This window comes from Dipodomys spectabilis, unplaced genomic scaffold (assembly GCF_019054845.1).
Source record: "Dipodomys spectabilis isolate Male_0828 unplaced genomic scaffold, ASM1905484v1 ptg000411l, whole genome shotgun sequence".
NCBI classification, from domain to species: Eukaryota; Metazoa; Chordata; class Mammalia; order Rodentia; family Heteromyidae; genus Dipodomys; species Dipodomys spectabilis.
Window position 1 is genome coordinate 1,036,490 of NW_024871088.1, and position 17,579 is coordinate 1,054,068.

Here is a 17,579-nt window from a genome sequence, read left to right on the forward strand (position 1 = left end):
CAGATCTCAGCTTCCTGAATAGTTAGGATTACAGGCATGAGCCACCGGTGCCCAGCTAGTACTGTGATCTTGGGTTGGGGGAAGGGAGATGAACCTAGGTAGGAGCGAGAAGATCCAAGATGCTGGAACTCCTGGGCATGTCTGAGCAAAATCAAGTTCTTGAAAGAAACCCATGTTCCTTTTAAGCCCCCAGTTTGTCCATAAACTAAATAAAAAAGACTTCATAGCTGGGCACTGGTGGCTCACGCCTGTAATCCTAGGTATCCAACATCTGAGGACTATGGTTTGAAGCCAGCCTGGGCAGCATAGTCCATGAGACTTCCAAATAAACTACTAAAAACCTGGAAATGGTACTGTGGCTTAAGTAGTAAAGTGCTAGCCTCGGGCAAAAAATGCTCAGGAACAGCACCTAGGCCCTGAGTTCAAACTCCAGGACTGGTATACACTCATGAAAAAGACCTCACAATGGTCACCAACCCTAATAAAGAAATTACTGCTATTTCGGTAAGCAGGAACAAGGATAGGTTGAAATTCTTGTGTACTTCCAAGACTCATAGGATTATACACAATATTAACAGTATATCATTATAGAGAAAGAAAGGATGTAACTAAATTGTTGCTGGGCAGTGGTGGCTCTAGCCTGTAATCCTACCTACTGCAGAGGCTGAAACCTGAGGATCTAGCTAAAACCTAGCCTGGGCTGGAAAGTATGATATTCTTATTTCCAACTAAGCACCAAAAAGCCAGAAGTAGAGTTGCAGCTCAAGTGGTAGAGTGCTCGTGTTGAGTACAAAAGCTAAGGGACAGTGCCCAGGCCCTGAGTTCAAGCTCTAGGTGAGGCATACAAAAACAAATGTAATCAAATTGTTTTAAGAATTGGAGCAGAGGGGAAGGGGAATAAAAAATGCTGAAACAAGGACAAAGGGTGACCCATTGCAACAATGATACAAGACACTGTTAGAAATGAACCTTACAACTTTGTGTGTGGTGGGGGGGGAGTGGGGAAGGTAGGGGAAGGAAGGGATTGTCGGAGAAAACAAAGGAGGGGGTAACAATGCCCGGCAAGAAATATACTCATCACCTTACTGATGTAATAGTAATCTCTCTGTACAGCATCTTTACAAGAAAATTTAAAAAAAATTAAGAAAATAAAATTTTAAAAAAGAAGTGGAGGGCTGGGAAGGTGGCTCAATGGTAGAGCACTTGCCTCACATGCATGAAGCCCTGGGTTCAATTCCTCAGTACCACATAAACAGAAAAAGCCAGAAATGATGCTGTGGCTCAAGTGGTAGAGTGCTAGCCTTGAGCAAAAAGAAACTCAGGGACAGTGCCCAGGCCGAGTCCAAGCCCCAGGACTGGCTCCCCGCCAAAAAAAAGTGGAGGATGAGAGGGGAAGAATGGAAGAGTAAGTTTGATTCTGGTATACGGTATGGATGTATTGAAATGTCCCAAGAACTCCCCTTGTACAATGAATATATGTTAGTAGCAAATCTTTTTTTTTTTTTTAAGATAGAACCACAGAAATGAACCAGTAACAAAAGAACATTCAGACAATAGGACTGCTGCAATTATATTGAAATTAGTATTTCAAAATGAATGCTTTTTAATCGCCAAAAGAGCCAGGTGTGGTGGTTCATGCCAATAATCCTAGTACTTGGAGGGGCAAAAGCAGGAGGATTGAGGGCTGGGAAGGTGGCTCAGTGGTAGAGCGCTTGCCTTGCAAGCCTGAGGCCCTGGGTTCGATTCCTCAGCACTACATAAGCAAAAAGAAAAAAGCTGGAAGTGGCGCTGTGGCTCAAGTGGTAGAGCGCTAGCCTGGAGCTGAAGAGCTGAGGGACAGCGCCCAGGCCCAGACTTCAGGCCCCACGAACGGACCCAAAAAAAAAAAAAGCAGGAGGATTGAGAGTTTGAGGGAAACCTTTGCTTCATCATCACTTTCCAGGCCAGCTTGGGCTACATACTAGTCAGACCTTACCTCCAAAAAAACAAAATAAAGCAAAATTACCAAAGGGAGCCAGGCCCTGGTGGCTCACACCTATAATCGTAACTACTCAGGAGGCTGAGATCTGAGGATCGTGGTTCAAAGCCAGCCCAGGCAGGAAAGTCTATGAGACTCTTATCTCCAACAAACCACCAGAAAAACGGAAGTGGTGCTGTGGCTCAAAGTGGTAGAGGGCTAGATAGTTTTGCAGTGCTAGGGGTGGAACACAGGTTAGGAGAGAATGAGAAGCGTTGGGAATGCTGAATTCTTGGCCTGGTGGTGCCACAAGTCTGTTTACTCTGTAGTCACTGGTGCATCTTCATGTTGGGCTGTTGTTTTTTGTTTTTGCTTTTGTCTTTAGGGGATTATATTTCAAATCAGAAGGTTTTGTTAAGAAAGCTCAGAGCTGGGTGCCAGTGGCTCACGCCTGTAATCCTAGCTACTCAGGAGGCTGAGACCTTAGGATCGTAGTTCAAAGCCAGCCCTGTCAGGAAAATCCACGAGACTCATCTCCAACAAACCACCAAAAAATCCGAAGTGGCACTGTGGTTCAAATGGTAGAGTGCTAGCCTTGAGCTGAAGAGCTCAGGGTCAGTGCCCAGGCCCAGAGTTCAAGGCCCACGAATGCCAAAAAAAAATAAATAAATAAAAGCAAAAGCTCAGCAGGGGTTGCAGGGCACAGGGAGTTTCCAGCGTTGAATCATGCATTTCATACACGTGAAACCTACAGTGTGTGGCTGTGAGGTCTCCTGATCCCTGAATCACAGGCACTTCCAGTTCTGGTATCTTGCCTAGTAGTGGGTAAGGAGGATGACTCTTCAAATATGTCAAACATCTTGCATTTTGCATCATGACACACAGCAGGAATGCTTCCAGTGTCTGCCAACAGAACAACCTCAGCAGTTGAGGGAGGCTCACACCTGGAATTTGAAGTACTGGCACCAGGGAGGAGTTAATAGTTCCTGCAGTTGGCTATTGGGCAAACAAGCAGGCTGTTGAGGACGCTGAGCAGGATGATGACATTTTAGAAACCTCAGGTACCCCAGCACTGGTAGCTCACGCCTGTAATACTAGCTGCTCAGGAGGCTGAGATCTGATCACAGCTCAAAGCCAGCCCAGGTAGAAAAGTCTGTGAGGTTCTTTTCCCTCCCTCCCCTTCCCTTCTCTCCCCTCCCCTCCCCTCTCCCCCACCCCTCCCCTCCCTCCCTCCCTTCCTTCCTTCCTTCCTTCCTTCCTTCCTTCCATCATGAGGCTTGAAGTCAAGGCCCAGGCACTGTCCAGGAGCTCTTCACTCAAGGCTAGTGCTCTACCACTTTGAGCCACAGCTTTACTTCCAGTTTCCTGGTGTTAATTGAAGATGAGAATCTCACAAACTTTTGTCTGCTGGGGCTGGTTTTGAACTGTGATCCTTAGATTTTATCCTGCTGAGTAGTTAGGATTGCAGTGTGAGCAACTGGTGCCCCGTGTCCCTCTTTTTTTTTTTTTGTCCGCCATGGGGCTTGAACTCTGGACTTGGGTGCTGTCCCTGCGTTCTTCAGCTCAAGGCAAGTGCTCTACCGCTTGAGCCACAGTGCCCCTTCCAGTTTTCGAGTGGTTTATTGGAGATAAGAGTCTCATGGACTCCTGCCTGGGCTGGCTTTGAACCGTGATCCTCAGGTTTCAGCCTCCTGAGTAGCTAGGATTACAGGTGTGAGCCACCGGAGCCGGCTTCCCTCTTCCTATAATGATACTATTCATTGGATTATGGCCAATTCTTACCCAATATGACTTTATGATAACTTGATTACATCTACAAAGACTCTCTTTCCTAACTAGGCTGTGTTTACAGATGCTAGATAGACAGGAATTTGGGAAGGAGAACATTTGATACAGTTCATACTGGGAAACAGAGTGAGGGAAGGGATGACATTGTTCAAAAAGAAATGTACTCATGGCTGGGAGTATGCCTTAGTAGGAGAATGCTTGCCTAGCATGCATGAAGCCCTGGGTTCAATTCCATCATACCACATAAACAGAAAAAGCCCAAAGTGCCACTGTGGCTCAAGTGGTAGAGTGCTAGCTTTGAGCAAAAGAAGCCTAGGGACAGTGCCCAGGCCTTGAGTTCAAGCCCCAGGACTGGAAAAAAAAAGAAAAAGAAAGAAAGAAATGTACCCACACTTGTGTGTGGGTGGCTCACACTTATAATCCTAGATACTCAGGAGGCTGAGATCTGAGGATCATCGTTTAAAGCCAGACTGGGCAGAAAAGTCCATGAGACTTTCTTTTTTTTTTTTTTGGTCCGGTTGTGGGGCCTGAACTCTGGGTCTGGGCACTGTCCCTCAGCTCTTCAGCTCAAGGATAGCGCTCTACCACCTGAGCCACAGCACCACTTCTGGCTTTTTTTCTTTTTGCTTATGTGGTGCTGAGGAATCGAACCCAGGGTCTCAGGCATGCAAGGCATGCGCTCTACCACTGAGCCAACTTCCCAGCCCCACCATGAGACTTTTTCTTTTGTCGGTCACAGGGCTTGAACTCTGGGCCTGGGCACCATCCCTCAGCTCTTCAGCTCAAGGTTACCACTGTACCGCTTGAGCCACAGCACCACTTACATTTTTTTCTGTTTATGTGGTGCTGAAGAACTGAACCCAGGACTCATACATTCAAGGCAAGTGCTCCACCACTGAGCCACCTTCCTAGCCCTGACAAGACTCTAGAAAACTGAAAGTGGGGGCTGGGAAGGTGGCTCAGTGGTGGAGCGCTTGCCTTGCATGCATGAGGCCCTGGGTTCGATTCCTCAGCACCACATAAACAGGAAAAGCCAGAAGTGGTGTTGTGGGCTCAAGCAGTCAAACGCTCGCCTTGAGCTGAAGAGCTGAGGGACAGTGCCCAGGCCCAGAGTTCAGGTTTCTGACCAGCAAAAAAAACCCCAAAAAAACGGAAAGTGGAAATGTGGCTCAAAGTGGTAGAGTGCTCACCTTGAGTGAAAGAGCTCAGTGACAGTACTCAGGTCCTGAGTTCAAGCCCCACAATCCACCAAAAAAAAATAATGTACTCATTACCTGATTTATGTATCTATAACCCACCTATGTATTCCTTTTATAATAACCATGCGAATATTTTTAAAAAGCTTACTGAGTTAGGGGTGTAGGTGAGTTGTAGAGATCATGCTCAATCCCCTGGTAAAATTACAGTGAACATTCAAATACACCCATTTCCTAGGTTCTGCTTTTAACATTTTAGAATCCCTTATCACACATCTTTTGCCTAGTGTTTTTCCATTTTATTTTTGGTGCATTTCAAGGTAAGTTACAAACAGAAATTCACTTTTTCTTTTTCTTTTTGTCGGTCATGGGGCTTGAACTCTGGGCCTGGGCGCTGTCCCTCAGCTCTTCAGCTCAAGGCGAGCGCTCTACCACTTGAGCTACAGCGCCACTTCCAGTTTTCTGATGGTTTATTGGAGATAGGAGTCTCACTGTCTCTCCTGCCTGGGCTGGCTTTGAACCGTGATCCTCAGATCTCAGCCTCCTGAGTAGCTAGGATTACAGGCGTGAGCCACCAGCGCCAGGCAGAAATTCACTTTTTCTTAGCCAGCATACATATTCTGAAGGAGAGAATTCAAGATTTGGTTCTGTTTATCTGTGTTTGTGTGTGTGTGTGTGTGTGCATGCGCACGTGTGTGTGTGTGTGTGTGTGTGTGTGTGTGTGTGTGTGTATGCTAGTACTAAGCTTGAACTCAGAGCCTGGGCACTATCCCTGAGCTTTTTTTGCTCAAGGCTAGCACTTTACCATTTGAGCCACAGCTCCACTTCTGGCTCTCTTTTTGGTGATTATTTGGAGATAGAGTCTCAAAAGCTTTCCTGCCAGAGCTGTCTTTGAACTGCGATTCTCAAATCTCAGCTTCCTGAGTACCTAGGATTACAGGCATGAGCCACAGGTGTAGGGCTGTGATTATCATTTTGTTTGTAATAATTACTATCTGAGAGAACAAAAGACTATGGAAAACAATACAAGTCTCCCACCCAATTCGTTTGATACTATGTCTTTCATTTTCTGAGTGTAGCTGTTACTCTTTCTTTTCCGTTATATAAATGTCAGGGAAGGACAATCTTATACAATTTTACACTAAGTCACTACTAACAAACTGGGATTGCTCTTGTCAAAGCGGCCAAATGAAATAAATAGTTTCCTAGCCTGGCTCCAGTGGCTCATGCCTGTAATCCTAGCTACTCAGGAGGCTGAGATCTGGCAATTGTGGTTCCAAGTCAGCTTGGGCAGGGAAGTCCATGAGACTCTTATTTCAAATTAACCACTAGAAAGCCAGAAATGATGCTGTGGCTCAAAGTGATAGAGCACTAGTCTTGAGTGAAAGAGTTCCAGGTCAAGCCCCATGACCAACAAAAAAAGAAAGTTTCCTCTATTTTTTTTTTTGGGAGGGGTGGGTGGTTGTAGATTGGGATTCCTACCTTCCATTTTCTCTCATGGGCTAGCACTCCAACAAGTAAGTCACACCTCCAACCTCAAGGGCATTGTGGTTTTTTGCTTTTGTTTTTTGGTACCAGTCGTGGGGCTTGAACCCAGGCCAGTCTGGGCCTGGGAACTGTCCTGGAGCTTCTTTTGCTCAAGGATAGCAGTATACCACCTGGGCCATAGAGCTGTTTATGACTTTTTCTGAGTAGTTTATTGGAGATGACGACTTCCCTGCCCAGGCTGGCTCTGAATTGTGATCCTCAGATCTCAGCTTCCTGAGTAGAAAGGATTATAGGCATGAACCACCAGTACCCTGCAGGGTAGGGTTTTTTTTTTTTTTGGTGGTGTTTGAACTCTGGGCCTGGGCGCTGTCCCTTAGCTCTTCAGCTCAAGGCTAGGGCTCTACCACTTCCAGCTTTTTCTGCTTATGTGGTGTTGAGGAATTGAACCCAGGGCCTCATGCATGCGAGGCAAGCATTCTACCTCTGGGCCACCTTCCCAGCCCTGTTCCTTAGTTTTTTGTGCTCAATACTAGCACTCTATTACTTGAGCCATAGCTATATGCTGAGGAATCGAACCCAGGGCCTCATGCATGCAAGGCAAGCAATCTACCACTGAGCCACCTTCTCAGTCCCCTACTGGTTTTGAGTTCAGATGGTTCATTAGAGATGAGTCTCATGGACTTTTCTTCCTCAGGGTAGCCGTGACTCTTGGATTTCAGCCTCCTGCATAGCTAGTATTACAAGTGAGAGGCACCAACATCCAGCTGGTTATTTCTTTCTTCCCTCCCTTTTTTTTTGCTGTTATTGATGAAAAGTGTTTTCTGTTTCTTTGCTTTCTTGTATTTTTGTTTGTTGTTGTCTTGTTTATCTGTCTTTGTGAGGATACGAGAATACAGAAATGGAGGATGATCAAATGTAGCAGTGATACTCACTAGACACTATGTTGAAAATGAACTTACTATACAACTATGAGTGGGTATGGAAGGGGAAAATTGAGAAAGAGTGTGGAAGGAGTAACATTGTCCAGAAAGAAATATACTCTTTGCCTGACTTACACCACACTTTATAATAATTTTAAAAAGGCAGTTTCCTGTCCTCATCTTACTTATCTTTTTAGTGAAATCGTTAGTAATGATGTCTTTGCAAGCATGTTTCCCCCCATGGTTTTATCTTTTCTCTTCTTGTATGTTTCTGGACCCTTCTCCTCTCTGCCCATGGTAAGTGCTGGTATTTCTGCATGGATACGAACCTGAGCCTTCTCTTCCCTCCACTCTAAGGCATATTTCTCCCCTCCCTTGTCTCAGGTAGGGCTTTTCTGAAGGAAAAAGGATAACACCTTCACCTTAAGCAGACAGAAAAACCCAGGCTTGAGTGTGGGACTCTGAGGAACTGGCCCTGCCCAGCACAACCGGGTCCACCGGGTAGAGCTTGACCCCGCCTCCCTTTTCATTAGATTACGCGCCTGGAGACACGTACAGCCAACCAGTGAAAAGGAGTGGCCTTGAGTGCTAAGCTCTTGGTTCAATCACCGATGATTCACGAGGAAGGTCTGATGTGGAACCAATGATCAGGTTGGGCGGAGCTCTGGCGGAGACGATGGTCATGTGATGTGGGATAGCTGCCTTCCCGGGCAGTGAAGGCAAAGGCTGTGATGGCGGCGAATGTGTTGACTTGGGTACAGACCGGGACGCAGTGGGCCCTGGCGATCTGGCGAATGCCGTGGCTACCGCTTTTGCTGATGGTGGCGGCGGCGGCTGCGGAGCAGCAAGTACCGCTGGTGTTGTGGTCCAGTGATCGGTGAGCAGGCCGGGTTGGGCCCGGCCGGGCTGGGCTGGGGAGGGCTGTGCTGCGCGCAGCGGCAGCTGAATCGCCTGACTCAGTGGGTGTCCTCGGCGAGAGGCCCCAATGAGGGCTGACTCTTGCTCTGGGGGCGCGCTCCACAAGTACAACGATCAGAACCCCATGTCGTGCTCATCCCATGGGCTTTGGATCTCAAGCCATGAGTCCCCGCATGACAGTACCTCTTGTGTCCCCTGTCAGGGACTTGTGGGCTCCAGCAGCCGACACGCACGAGGGACACATCACCAGCGACATGCAGCTTTCTACCTACCTAGATCCCGCCCTGGAACTGGGTCCCCGGAATGTGCTGCTCTTCCTGCAGGACAAGGTGTGCCCCTTCTTCCCTTACCTGCTCTGTCCAGGCAGACCCCCTTCCCCCGGCCCCTTCTGCAACACCCATTCCCCAAGGAAAGCTCCAGTGGTCTGTCCCGACTTAGGGACATGTGGCTGGATTCTTGGGAAGGCCTTTGGGAGAAGCTTCAGTGGAAATGGTGAGAGCCATGGAAATGGCACCAACTTAATGGGAGAAAACAAGGGATCACCAAGCACTTTAGAATGATAGGGATTATCATAGCTGTTTACAGATGAAAAGATGTGTATGAGGGTAAGTGACTTGCCCAAGGTCACACAGCTAAACGTTTGGCAGAACTGTAATTCTAATAGTAATGATCATTAAAGGAGTTCTTGGGAAAGGGCCCCTCATGTAGAGCTTCATATGCCCTGTGCTGAACGGATGTCATTATCTTGGTTCCCTGCTTGGATTTGCTGACGTTCCAGAGCTTAGAGACCGCACATTGGTTCCACCTTGAGTCCGTACTCCTAACAAATATGCTGTTTTTCCTCTACTCCAGGTCTCTGTCCCCAAAAGCAGATGTGTAGATCACAGGAAGATTCTAGGGCAGCGCCAGATTTTGGTTGGGAGACTGTCAAGTCTCTACTTGTCCCTTCCTCATTAGTGGCCTATCTGGCTCATTCTCCTTGTGCCTTTAACTCTGTTAGTGTGTCAGATGGTAGATGAGGCTGCTCACGCTTGCCGGAGTCCTTCAGGGAGGTGGCATATAATGTCAGAATGGAATTCATTCCTAGTGTTACCACTTTTCAGCCTTTGGATACATAACCTTCATAAATGATAGTTTCTGCAACTGTAAAATGAACACCACCTGCACCAGAGGACTGTGAGAAATAATCTGCATGAAACTTTGAGCTCAGGTTCCTTAGTTTTAGGAGACACTTCTGTTGATTCATTGGTGAAAGATGGAGCGCCTAGCATGTATTAGATATTGTTAAGTGTTGGGACTGTTGGAGTGAGCAGAATAAACTAAGACCCTAGCCTAGGAAGATGGCCTCACGAGGATACATTGACAAATGCTATCTGTCCATTTTATTTAGGAGCCAGTAGTTCAGTGTAGCAAAGGAAGCAGGCTAAGAGGGCAGAGGGACTGGGGACAGTGGTCTGGATAATAGTGATGGGCGATGGTATCTTGATGAGGGGAGAGAGGGAGGGAGCCATGTGGTTTTGGGAGAAGCACATTTCTGGTGGGGAAGCTTTAGGTGCAAAGACCAATGGCAAAGAATGTCTTTGGTGAGTTCAAGGAATGCTGCTGTGACTGGGGCCGCGGAGTGAGACAAAGGGGCCAGAGATGGGCTGCTAGCCTCTAGGCAGCGAGCGAGGGCTGTGTCATACATGTGGGAAGGGGGAAGGTCAGGTGCAGTGTTGAATATGGCAGAAAGCCTTGGGTAATGTAGAGCAAGACTATGGCTGGATGGACACACCACAGGCCAGCAAACAGCCAGCATTCCTGCCCAGAAAGGAGGGGAGGCTGGGCTAGTGTGTGTACCAAACAATGAGGTTAGGGAAGCTGATTAAGATAAACTCTTGACCGTACTGGAAGAAGCCAGAGAAAGGGGGGGTGGGGTAGAGGTTGGGGTAAAGGGTAAACACTAAAGGACACAGGTAGATTGTAAGGGAAGGGGCTGGGCTGGGGTTACTGTGTTCCTGAGAGCCCAGGTGACTTAAGTACTTCCTCCCACCAGAAAATGGTGGGGCAGGGGCTTCCCATCTTATAAGGATCCTGTCCAGACTGGACTCAGCTGCTTCTCCTTTGCTCTGACTTCTACTTGAATGCTCTTCCCTTCCCCCAGCTTCTCTCTTCCCTCCCCAGTTCCTCTTGTCCGCTGACTACTACGCCTGAGTTTACCACAAGACAGCTGCCCATAAGCCTCTCAACCTCATGACTGCCTTCTGTGTTGTTGCCCTTCCCTAAGAGTGCTGGAGGACAGCCTTCTGTCCTACCCCCATTCCCAGGCCCCACCTGACAGGCTATAAATGATTTTGTTCCCCTAAGAATGCACGGGGCCCCCCTGCTTTGGCTCCTTTTCCTTGGCCAATCTCCTGAGATGTCTCTTCTGCTTCCATACTAGCTAAGCATTGAGGATTTCACAGCATATGGTGGTGTGTTTGGAAATAAACAGGACAGCGCCTTTTCTAACCTGGAGGTAAGAGTTGTCTCCCAGCCCTAGGCCATGGGGAGTGCCATCCCGTGTCCCCTCTCCTAGCACAATAAGAACTGTAGTCTTCAGAGCTACATATGGGATGGTAAGGTGTGCTATACCTGCAATCTCAGCTACCTGAGAGGCAGAGGCTGGAGGATCAAGAGTTCACACCAGTCTAGGCGAAGGTAGTGAGACCCTATCTCAAAAACAAGCAAACAGGGCTGGGAAGGTGGCTCAATGGTAGAGCGCTTGCCTCGCATGCATGAGGCCCTGGGTTCGATTCCTCAGCACCACATAAGCAAAAAGAAAAAAAGCCGGAAGTGGCGCTGTGGCTCAAGTTGTAGAGCGCTAGCCTTGAGCTGAAGAGCTGAGGACAGCGCCCAGGCTGAGTTCAGGCCCCATGACCAGACCCAAAACAAAACAAAACAAAAAATAGGTGGCCGCTGGTAATCCTTACTACTTCGGAGGCCAAAAATCAAGGATTGTGGTTCAAAGCCAGCTGGGGTAGGAAAGCTGTGATACTCTTATCACCAAATAATCACAGAAAAATCTGGAACTGGAGCTGTGGTTCAAGTGGTAGAGTGCTAGCCTTGAGCAAAAGGAGCTCAGTGACAGCACCCAAGCTGAGTTCAAGGCCCAGGTCCAACAGAAAAAACAAATTTAGGTGCTGGTGGCTCATGCTTGTAATCCTAGCTGCTCAGGAAGCTGAGATCTGAGGATCTTGGTCTTATCTCCAATTAACTACCCTAAAAAACTGGAAGTAGAGCTGTGGCTCAAGTGGTAGAGTGCTAGCCTTCAGCACAAAAAGCTCAGGGACAGCGCCAAGGCCCAAAGTTCAAGCCCCAGGACCAGCATAAAAAAAATAAAAATTAAAAAAATTTAAATTAAAAATAAAAAAAAAAACAGGGTGGGAATATGGCTTAGTGGTTAAAGTACTTGCCTAGCATGCAGTAAGCCCTGGGTTTGTTTCCTCAGTACCACATAAACAGAAAAAGCAGGAAGTGGAGCTGTGGCTCAAGTGGTAGAGCGCTACCCTGTGCAAAAGAAGCTCAGGGTCAGTGCCCAGGCTCTGAGGTCAAGCCCCAGGACTGGCAAAACAAAAATGAAAACAAAAAAACACCACCACCAACAGAGAACCAAAAGGGCTATAGCTATAACTCAGTTGGCAGACTGCTTGCTTTGCATATTTGATGAGTCTGGTTGAATCCCAGTACTGGGGAGAAAACAAACAGAGGTGCTATTTTGAAAGTAGAAGGGCCTGGGATATAAGCGTCAGGAACTCTGGGGAAGGGGAACACACACGTTCTGCCTCTGTAAGACCCCTGTGTGGATGTGGCTTGCCAGGGAGGTTTGGGGGATTAGCAGGTGCCCACTGTTTCCTGCTTCACTCTTCTGCCTCTCCCCTATCCCCAGAATGCCTTGGACCTCGCCCCTTCCTCATTGGTACTTCCTGCTGTCGACTGGTATGCAGTTAGCACTCTGACCACCTACCTGCAGGAGAAGCTTGGGGCTAGTCCCCTGCATGTGGACCTGGCCACCCTTCGGGAGCTGAAACTCAATGCCAGCCTCCCTGCCCTGCTGCTCATCCACTTACCCTATACAGCCAGGTATGGCCTGGATGCCCACTTCCAGCCTCTAACCTTGGGATGCACAGAGGGGCTCGGGGCTTTGGTGGTATAGTTCATCCAAAGATGGTCATCTTCCCTCATGTACCACCTTAAAATCCTTCCAGAAGATTCCACATATGCCCAGAAGAGGCAGGAAGGACCTCCTACCACATAGTGAGCTAGAAGTAGGTGCTCAGCACTGACCTAGGCCTATTGTACCTCTGGGGACATAGCAGACATGACCCCATTTTGGGGGATCCTCCCTGCTGGCTAGTACCTGTTCAAAGAACAAGTGCCAATCTGATGCCAAGGGCTCATGGGTAATCTTACTTACTCAGGAGACTGATATCTGAGGACTGTAGTTTAAAACCAGCCCGGGTAGGGAAGCCCATGAACTCTTTATCTCCAATAAACTCCTAAAAAAGCCAGAAGTAAGCTGGGCACTGGTGGCTCACACATGGAATCCTAGCTACTCAGGAGTTTGAGATCTGAGGATTGTGGTTTAACTCCAGTCTATCAGGCTTTTTTTTTGGTGGGGGTCGGGGGTCGGTCATGGGGCTTTAACTCAGGACGGACCTGAGTGGGTCTCTGAACGTTTTTTTTTTTTTTTTTTTGGTTGGTCATGGGGCTTGAACTCTGGGCCTGGGCACTGTCCCTGAGCTCTTCAGCTCAAAGTGAGTGCTCTACTACTTGAGCTACAGCACCACTTCCGGTTTTCTGGTAGTTAATTGGATGTAAGAGTCTCAGGACTTTCCCGCCTGGGCTGGCTTTGAACTGCTATCCTCAGATCTCAGCCTCTTGAGTAGCTAAGATTATAGGCATGAGCCACTGGCGCCTTGCCCTCAAGACTGTTATTTCCAGTAAACTATTCAGAACAAGGAAGAAGTGGTGCTGTGGCTCAAGTGGTATAGAGTGCTAGCCTCGAGCATAGAGGTTCTGGAGTTCAGTCCCTGAGTTCAAGCCCCAAGACTGTCAAAAAAGTCAGAAGTGGAGCTGTGGCTCAAGTGATAAAGCACTAGCCTTGGGCAAAAAAGAAGCTCAGGGACAGTGCCTCAGTCCTGAGTTCAAGCCTCAGGACCAGCACAAAAAACAGCATGTGACAAGACACTTGAACCTGACTGCAAAGCCAGAGGAGAGGAGAAATTGGAGTATAGTGGGTTGCTGGCAAGGAGAGGCAGCTGCAGGGGCTGTGGGGAGGGTAGTGGGCTTCAGAGAGCTCTTGTAAGCCAGCTGTTTGCACTTGAGGGCCGAGTCACCTACTAGGATCTCAAGCTGTGTCTCCTTCATAGCTCCGGTCTGATGGCGCCCAGGGAAGTTCTCACAGGCAATGGTGAGTGGTGCCAGGGAGGATTCATGTCCTCATTTTGCCCATACACCTGGATCAGAGAGCTGCCCACAGCTCCTTAGCCTTCCCTCACTGTCTCTCAGGGACTGCTGGACAGGATAATGACTGTTCCCTGGCCATGTCCTGCTAGAGCCAGATCCACCTGGCAGAGGTGTATAAGCTAGAGGCCAGGGATCCAGTCTCTGCTCAGGCCAGGTGAATCCGGAGTTTTGGACTTAAAATGAGTAACATTGAGAAAAACAAAAGGATTGTTTTTGCTATGAAGGGCAGTCCTCCACGGACATGCAGTTCTATATGCATACATACAACTGTGTGTGTGTGTGTGTGTGTGTGTGTGCGCGCGTGCGTGTGCGTGTGTACGTGTGTACACACATTGCTTTTAACATCATGCAGAAGGTCTCTAAGGCGTGTGGTAGGAAGTGTTGCTTTATGCGGGCTGCTCAGTGACCTGCTTCTCTGCTCTTATCACCCTTCAGATGAGGTCATTGGGCAGGTGCTGAGCACACTCAAATCTGAAGATGTCCCGTACACAGCAGCTCTCACAGCTGTCCACCCTTCCAGGGTATGTGGCCTTCCAGCAGAGTTCGGGGGAATATAGGGCAGGAAGATGACTCTGGTGGGATGACCCTGGGGAGGACTAGTTGGTGTTAAGTCTTGTTTTCTCTATCCCGAGGGCAGCCCTCCATCTTGTTTTGTGATTGGGCAGCATTCTTAGATGCTCAGTCCAAGTGATCTTGAGTTAGAGGTGGAGGGAATATGATCAGTACTAGGGAACAATGTGGGCAAGCTGGAGGAAAAGCTTCCTCTGACCAGGTGGGACTTTGAGCTAGTGGATAGGCTTCTCATTGGAGAGGGAAGGGAAGGTGTGCTGGTGGGTTAAGTCTTAGTCCTAGGGCTGTTAAAAGAAGGCCTACTGGGTGTTTCTGCAGGTGACCCGTGATGTAGCCATGGTGGCTGCTGGGTTAGGCCGCCAGCTGCTTCAAACACAGACAGCAGCACCAACTGTGGTCCATCCTCCTGTGGTTTATAATCGCACTGTGCCACGGATTTTGTTCTGGGCCCAGAACTTCTCTGTGGCATACAGTGGCCAACTGGAGGACCTGACCCACCTCACCTTTGGGGTGCAGGACCTCAACCTGACTGGCTCCTTCTGGAATGACTCCATGGCTTGGTAAGAGTTTTAGGGGGTCAGTGGGGCAAACTCACTGCTAAGACTGGGGAGGGAGGGGGTGGGAATGGGTCAAGCTTGGCTCCTAGAGCTGTTGAGAGGCGGCTGGTGGGTGTTTTTGGGGGGGGACCATGCTGCCACGTGGCCTTCTGCCACTGGATAGATCTGGGTCAGGGCAGGAAAGCCAGGGTCAGGTGTGTGGGTGGGGGGTAAGCATGAGGTCAGCTGTGAAGTGTAGGTGGCATTGAGGTGTGTACTGATGGGCTGCTAAAGGGGGAGCTCTCAGAGTTCTGCTTTCCTGTGCTCTGTAACCCTTGGTTGGAATCTGAGCTATTAACAGCACAGGACCACCCGGGAACCTGGCCCTTGCCCATTGAGTACCAGCTCTGAGTCTGCATCATGGGTGAATACTAGACCAGCTGCCAGAGCCAGCTCCTATATCCTCCATTTTTCACGACCCCCAAAGCCCAAAGCAGGCAGCTCAGCAACCCCAAGAGGTTGCTAAAAGAATGATGGGCAATAGAGTCAGAGAAACCAGAGGAAGGAGTCCTGGAGGTGCGGGACTTGGGTGTTGGCTCCCAGCTCTGTTCCTGGCTTCATTAGGATTGAGCCTAAGATTTCCCCATCTGTCAGGTGAGGACACGGCCTGTAGATGGTTGTAAGGACCTAGGGCAGCTTAAGTAAGAGAAAACCTGCTGGGCACCCGTGGCTCACGCCTGTAATCCTAGCTGCTCAGGAAGCTGAGATCTGAGGATCAGGGTTCAAAGCCAGCCTGGACAGGAAAGTCTGTGAGACTCTTATCTCCAATTCACCACCAGAAAACCAGAAGTAATGCTTGGCTCAAGTGGTAGAGCGCTAGCCTTGAGCTGAAGAGCTGAGGGGCAGCATCCAGGCCCAGAGCAGGCCCCAGGGCGGGCAAAAAAAAAAAAAAAGGGAAAATCTGAGGGACTTACTCCTCTAACCTGCTCTGGAGAACCCCGGGAATGTGGCTCAGGTGGCAAAGCACCAGTCTAGCAAGCAGTAGGTCCTGAATAGGAATCCACGTACTGCCCAAAGTTCATTCATTATTTGACCTGGAGGCATGGTTCAAGTGGTTGAGCCCTTTCCTAGCAAGTGCAAGGCTCCCAGAACTACAACATAATGAAATTAAGTAAGCAAATCAATCACTCAAGGCCCTCCTAGAGCCTGACAGCACCCTTCTCCCTCATCCTACAGGCTTTCACTGACCTACGAACAGCTCTTCGGTACAGTGGTGACATTCAAGTGAGTCCTGGGGGTAGTTGTGCTGGTGGTGGGGCTGATGTGGCTCTGGTCTTCCCTGCCCCCCCTGACATCATTACTGCCCCTCCCTCAGGTTCATCCTGAGTAACCGATTCTACTCAGTATCTGCCCGACACTGGTTTACCATGGAGCGCCTCGAAATCCACAGCAATGGCTCTGTTGCTTCCTTCAACACTTCCCAGATCACAGGACCCAGCATCTACTCCTTCCATTGTGGGTATGTCAGCAGTGCTCGCAAGAGTGGCAACCTCCTCGTGGCGGCCACGGAGCCCTCCCTCTGGCATATTACTCTTCAGGACTTCCAGGTATGGAACAGGAAGGGAAGGAGGGTGGGCCTGGAATGTCAGCATGGCTTGGGCATGGAGTGGACAGTCCTGTATACTTCCTGTCTGGATATGTGGACTGTGCACCGACTAAGACTGCAGCCCTGGCTGGGCATCCTGTCTGACCTGTGTCCCTATGTTCCCGCAGATCCAGGCTTTCAATGTGACAGGTGAGCAATTCTCCTATGCCAGTGACTGCGCCGGCTTCTTCTCCCCTGGCATCTGGATGGGGCTGATCACCTCCCTCATCATGGTTTTCATCTTTACCTACGGCCTGCACATGATACTCAGCCTCAAGACCATGGATCGCTTTGATGACCATAAAGGCCCCGCCATCTCTTTAACCCAAATTGTGTGAGCTGTGGCACGGAGATGGTCACTTTCTCACCCTGTGGATCCCCTTTTCCTACGTACGGATAGCATGAATCTCCTATTGCCCTCAGCCTGTCTTGCTTCCTCCTCCACTTGCTGAGGGCTTTTCCTGGGGCTGCCCCACCATTCCTATCAAGATGTATATATTCTGCATAGACCTGAAGACAGCTCTCAGATTCAGAGTCCTAAAGTGTAAGGGACATTAGTGCTAGGGTCTCATTTCTTATTTATTCTGTCGGTCCACCATTGTAAGTGCATTGTAAGTGCTTTTTGTGTAGGTGTAGCGTATGCTTCCTTCAGAAACTTTCTGGGACTCTGCTGCAGCCAGAAGCCTGAGGTTGTTTGTGAGTTTGGGAGCGTGTGGAAATACTACTCAACTGTCTGCCTAGCTCGGCTAGCATCATAATTTTTATTTTTGTGATGTGATAAGAATAAACAGTACATCTGATTTCTTTCTGTGGCCTGAAAAAGGGACCTTCACGACAGGTGGGCTGAGTGTGCTCACTGGGTGTCTGTCATGTTCCCACTAGGAGTGCCTGGCAGGAGCTTGGGGTGCTCTTATTATTCCCTTCCTAATAAAAATAAGGTCAGATCACCATTTCCTGTCCTCTCGGTTACTTATTTCATGCCCTTGGCTAAGGGGGGTGGTGCCGGGCCAAGCCCCCATGGGAGACCGGGAGGTTGGAAGGGTCTCTAGCGAGCTGGGACCTTCACCAGTCGTG

At 49.0% G+C, this 17,579-nt stretch overlaps 1 protein-coding gene across 1 annotated transcript; it reads left to right on the plus strand.

The window, feature by feature from the left end:
- The first annotated feature begins 8,026 nt into the window (after positions 1-8,026).
- On the plus strand, positions 8,027-17,455 carry Atp6ap1 (ATPase H+ transporting accessory protein 1). The gene is made up of 10 exons (XM_042667436.1): positions 8,027-8,226; positions 8,470-8,596; positions 10,690-10,764; positions 12,175-12,368; positions 13,658-13,698; positions 14,190-14,275; positions 14,643-14,884; positions 16,097-16,144; positions 16,236-16,467; positions 16,634-17,455. The coding sequence occupies exons 1-10, from the start codon at positions 8,081-8,083 to the stop codon at positions 16,841-16,843; spliced, it is 1,401 nt and encodes a 466-aa protein (XP_042523370.1). The 5' UTR covers positions 8,027-8,080; the 3' UTR covers positions 16,844-17,455.
- The last annotated feature ends 124 nt before the right edge of the window (positions 17,456-17,579 follow it).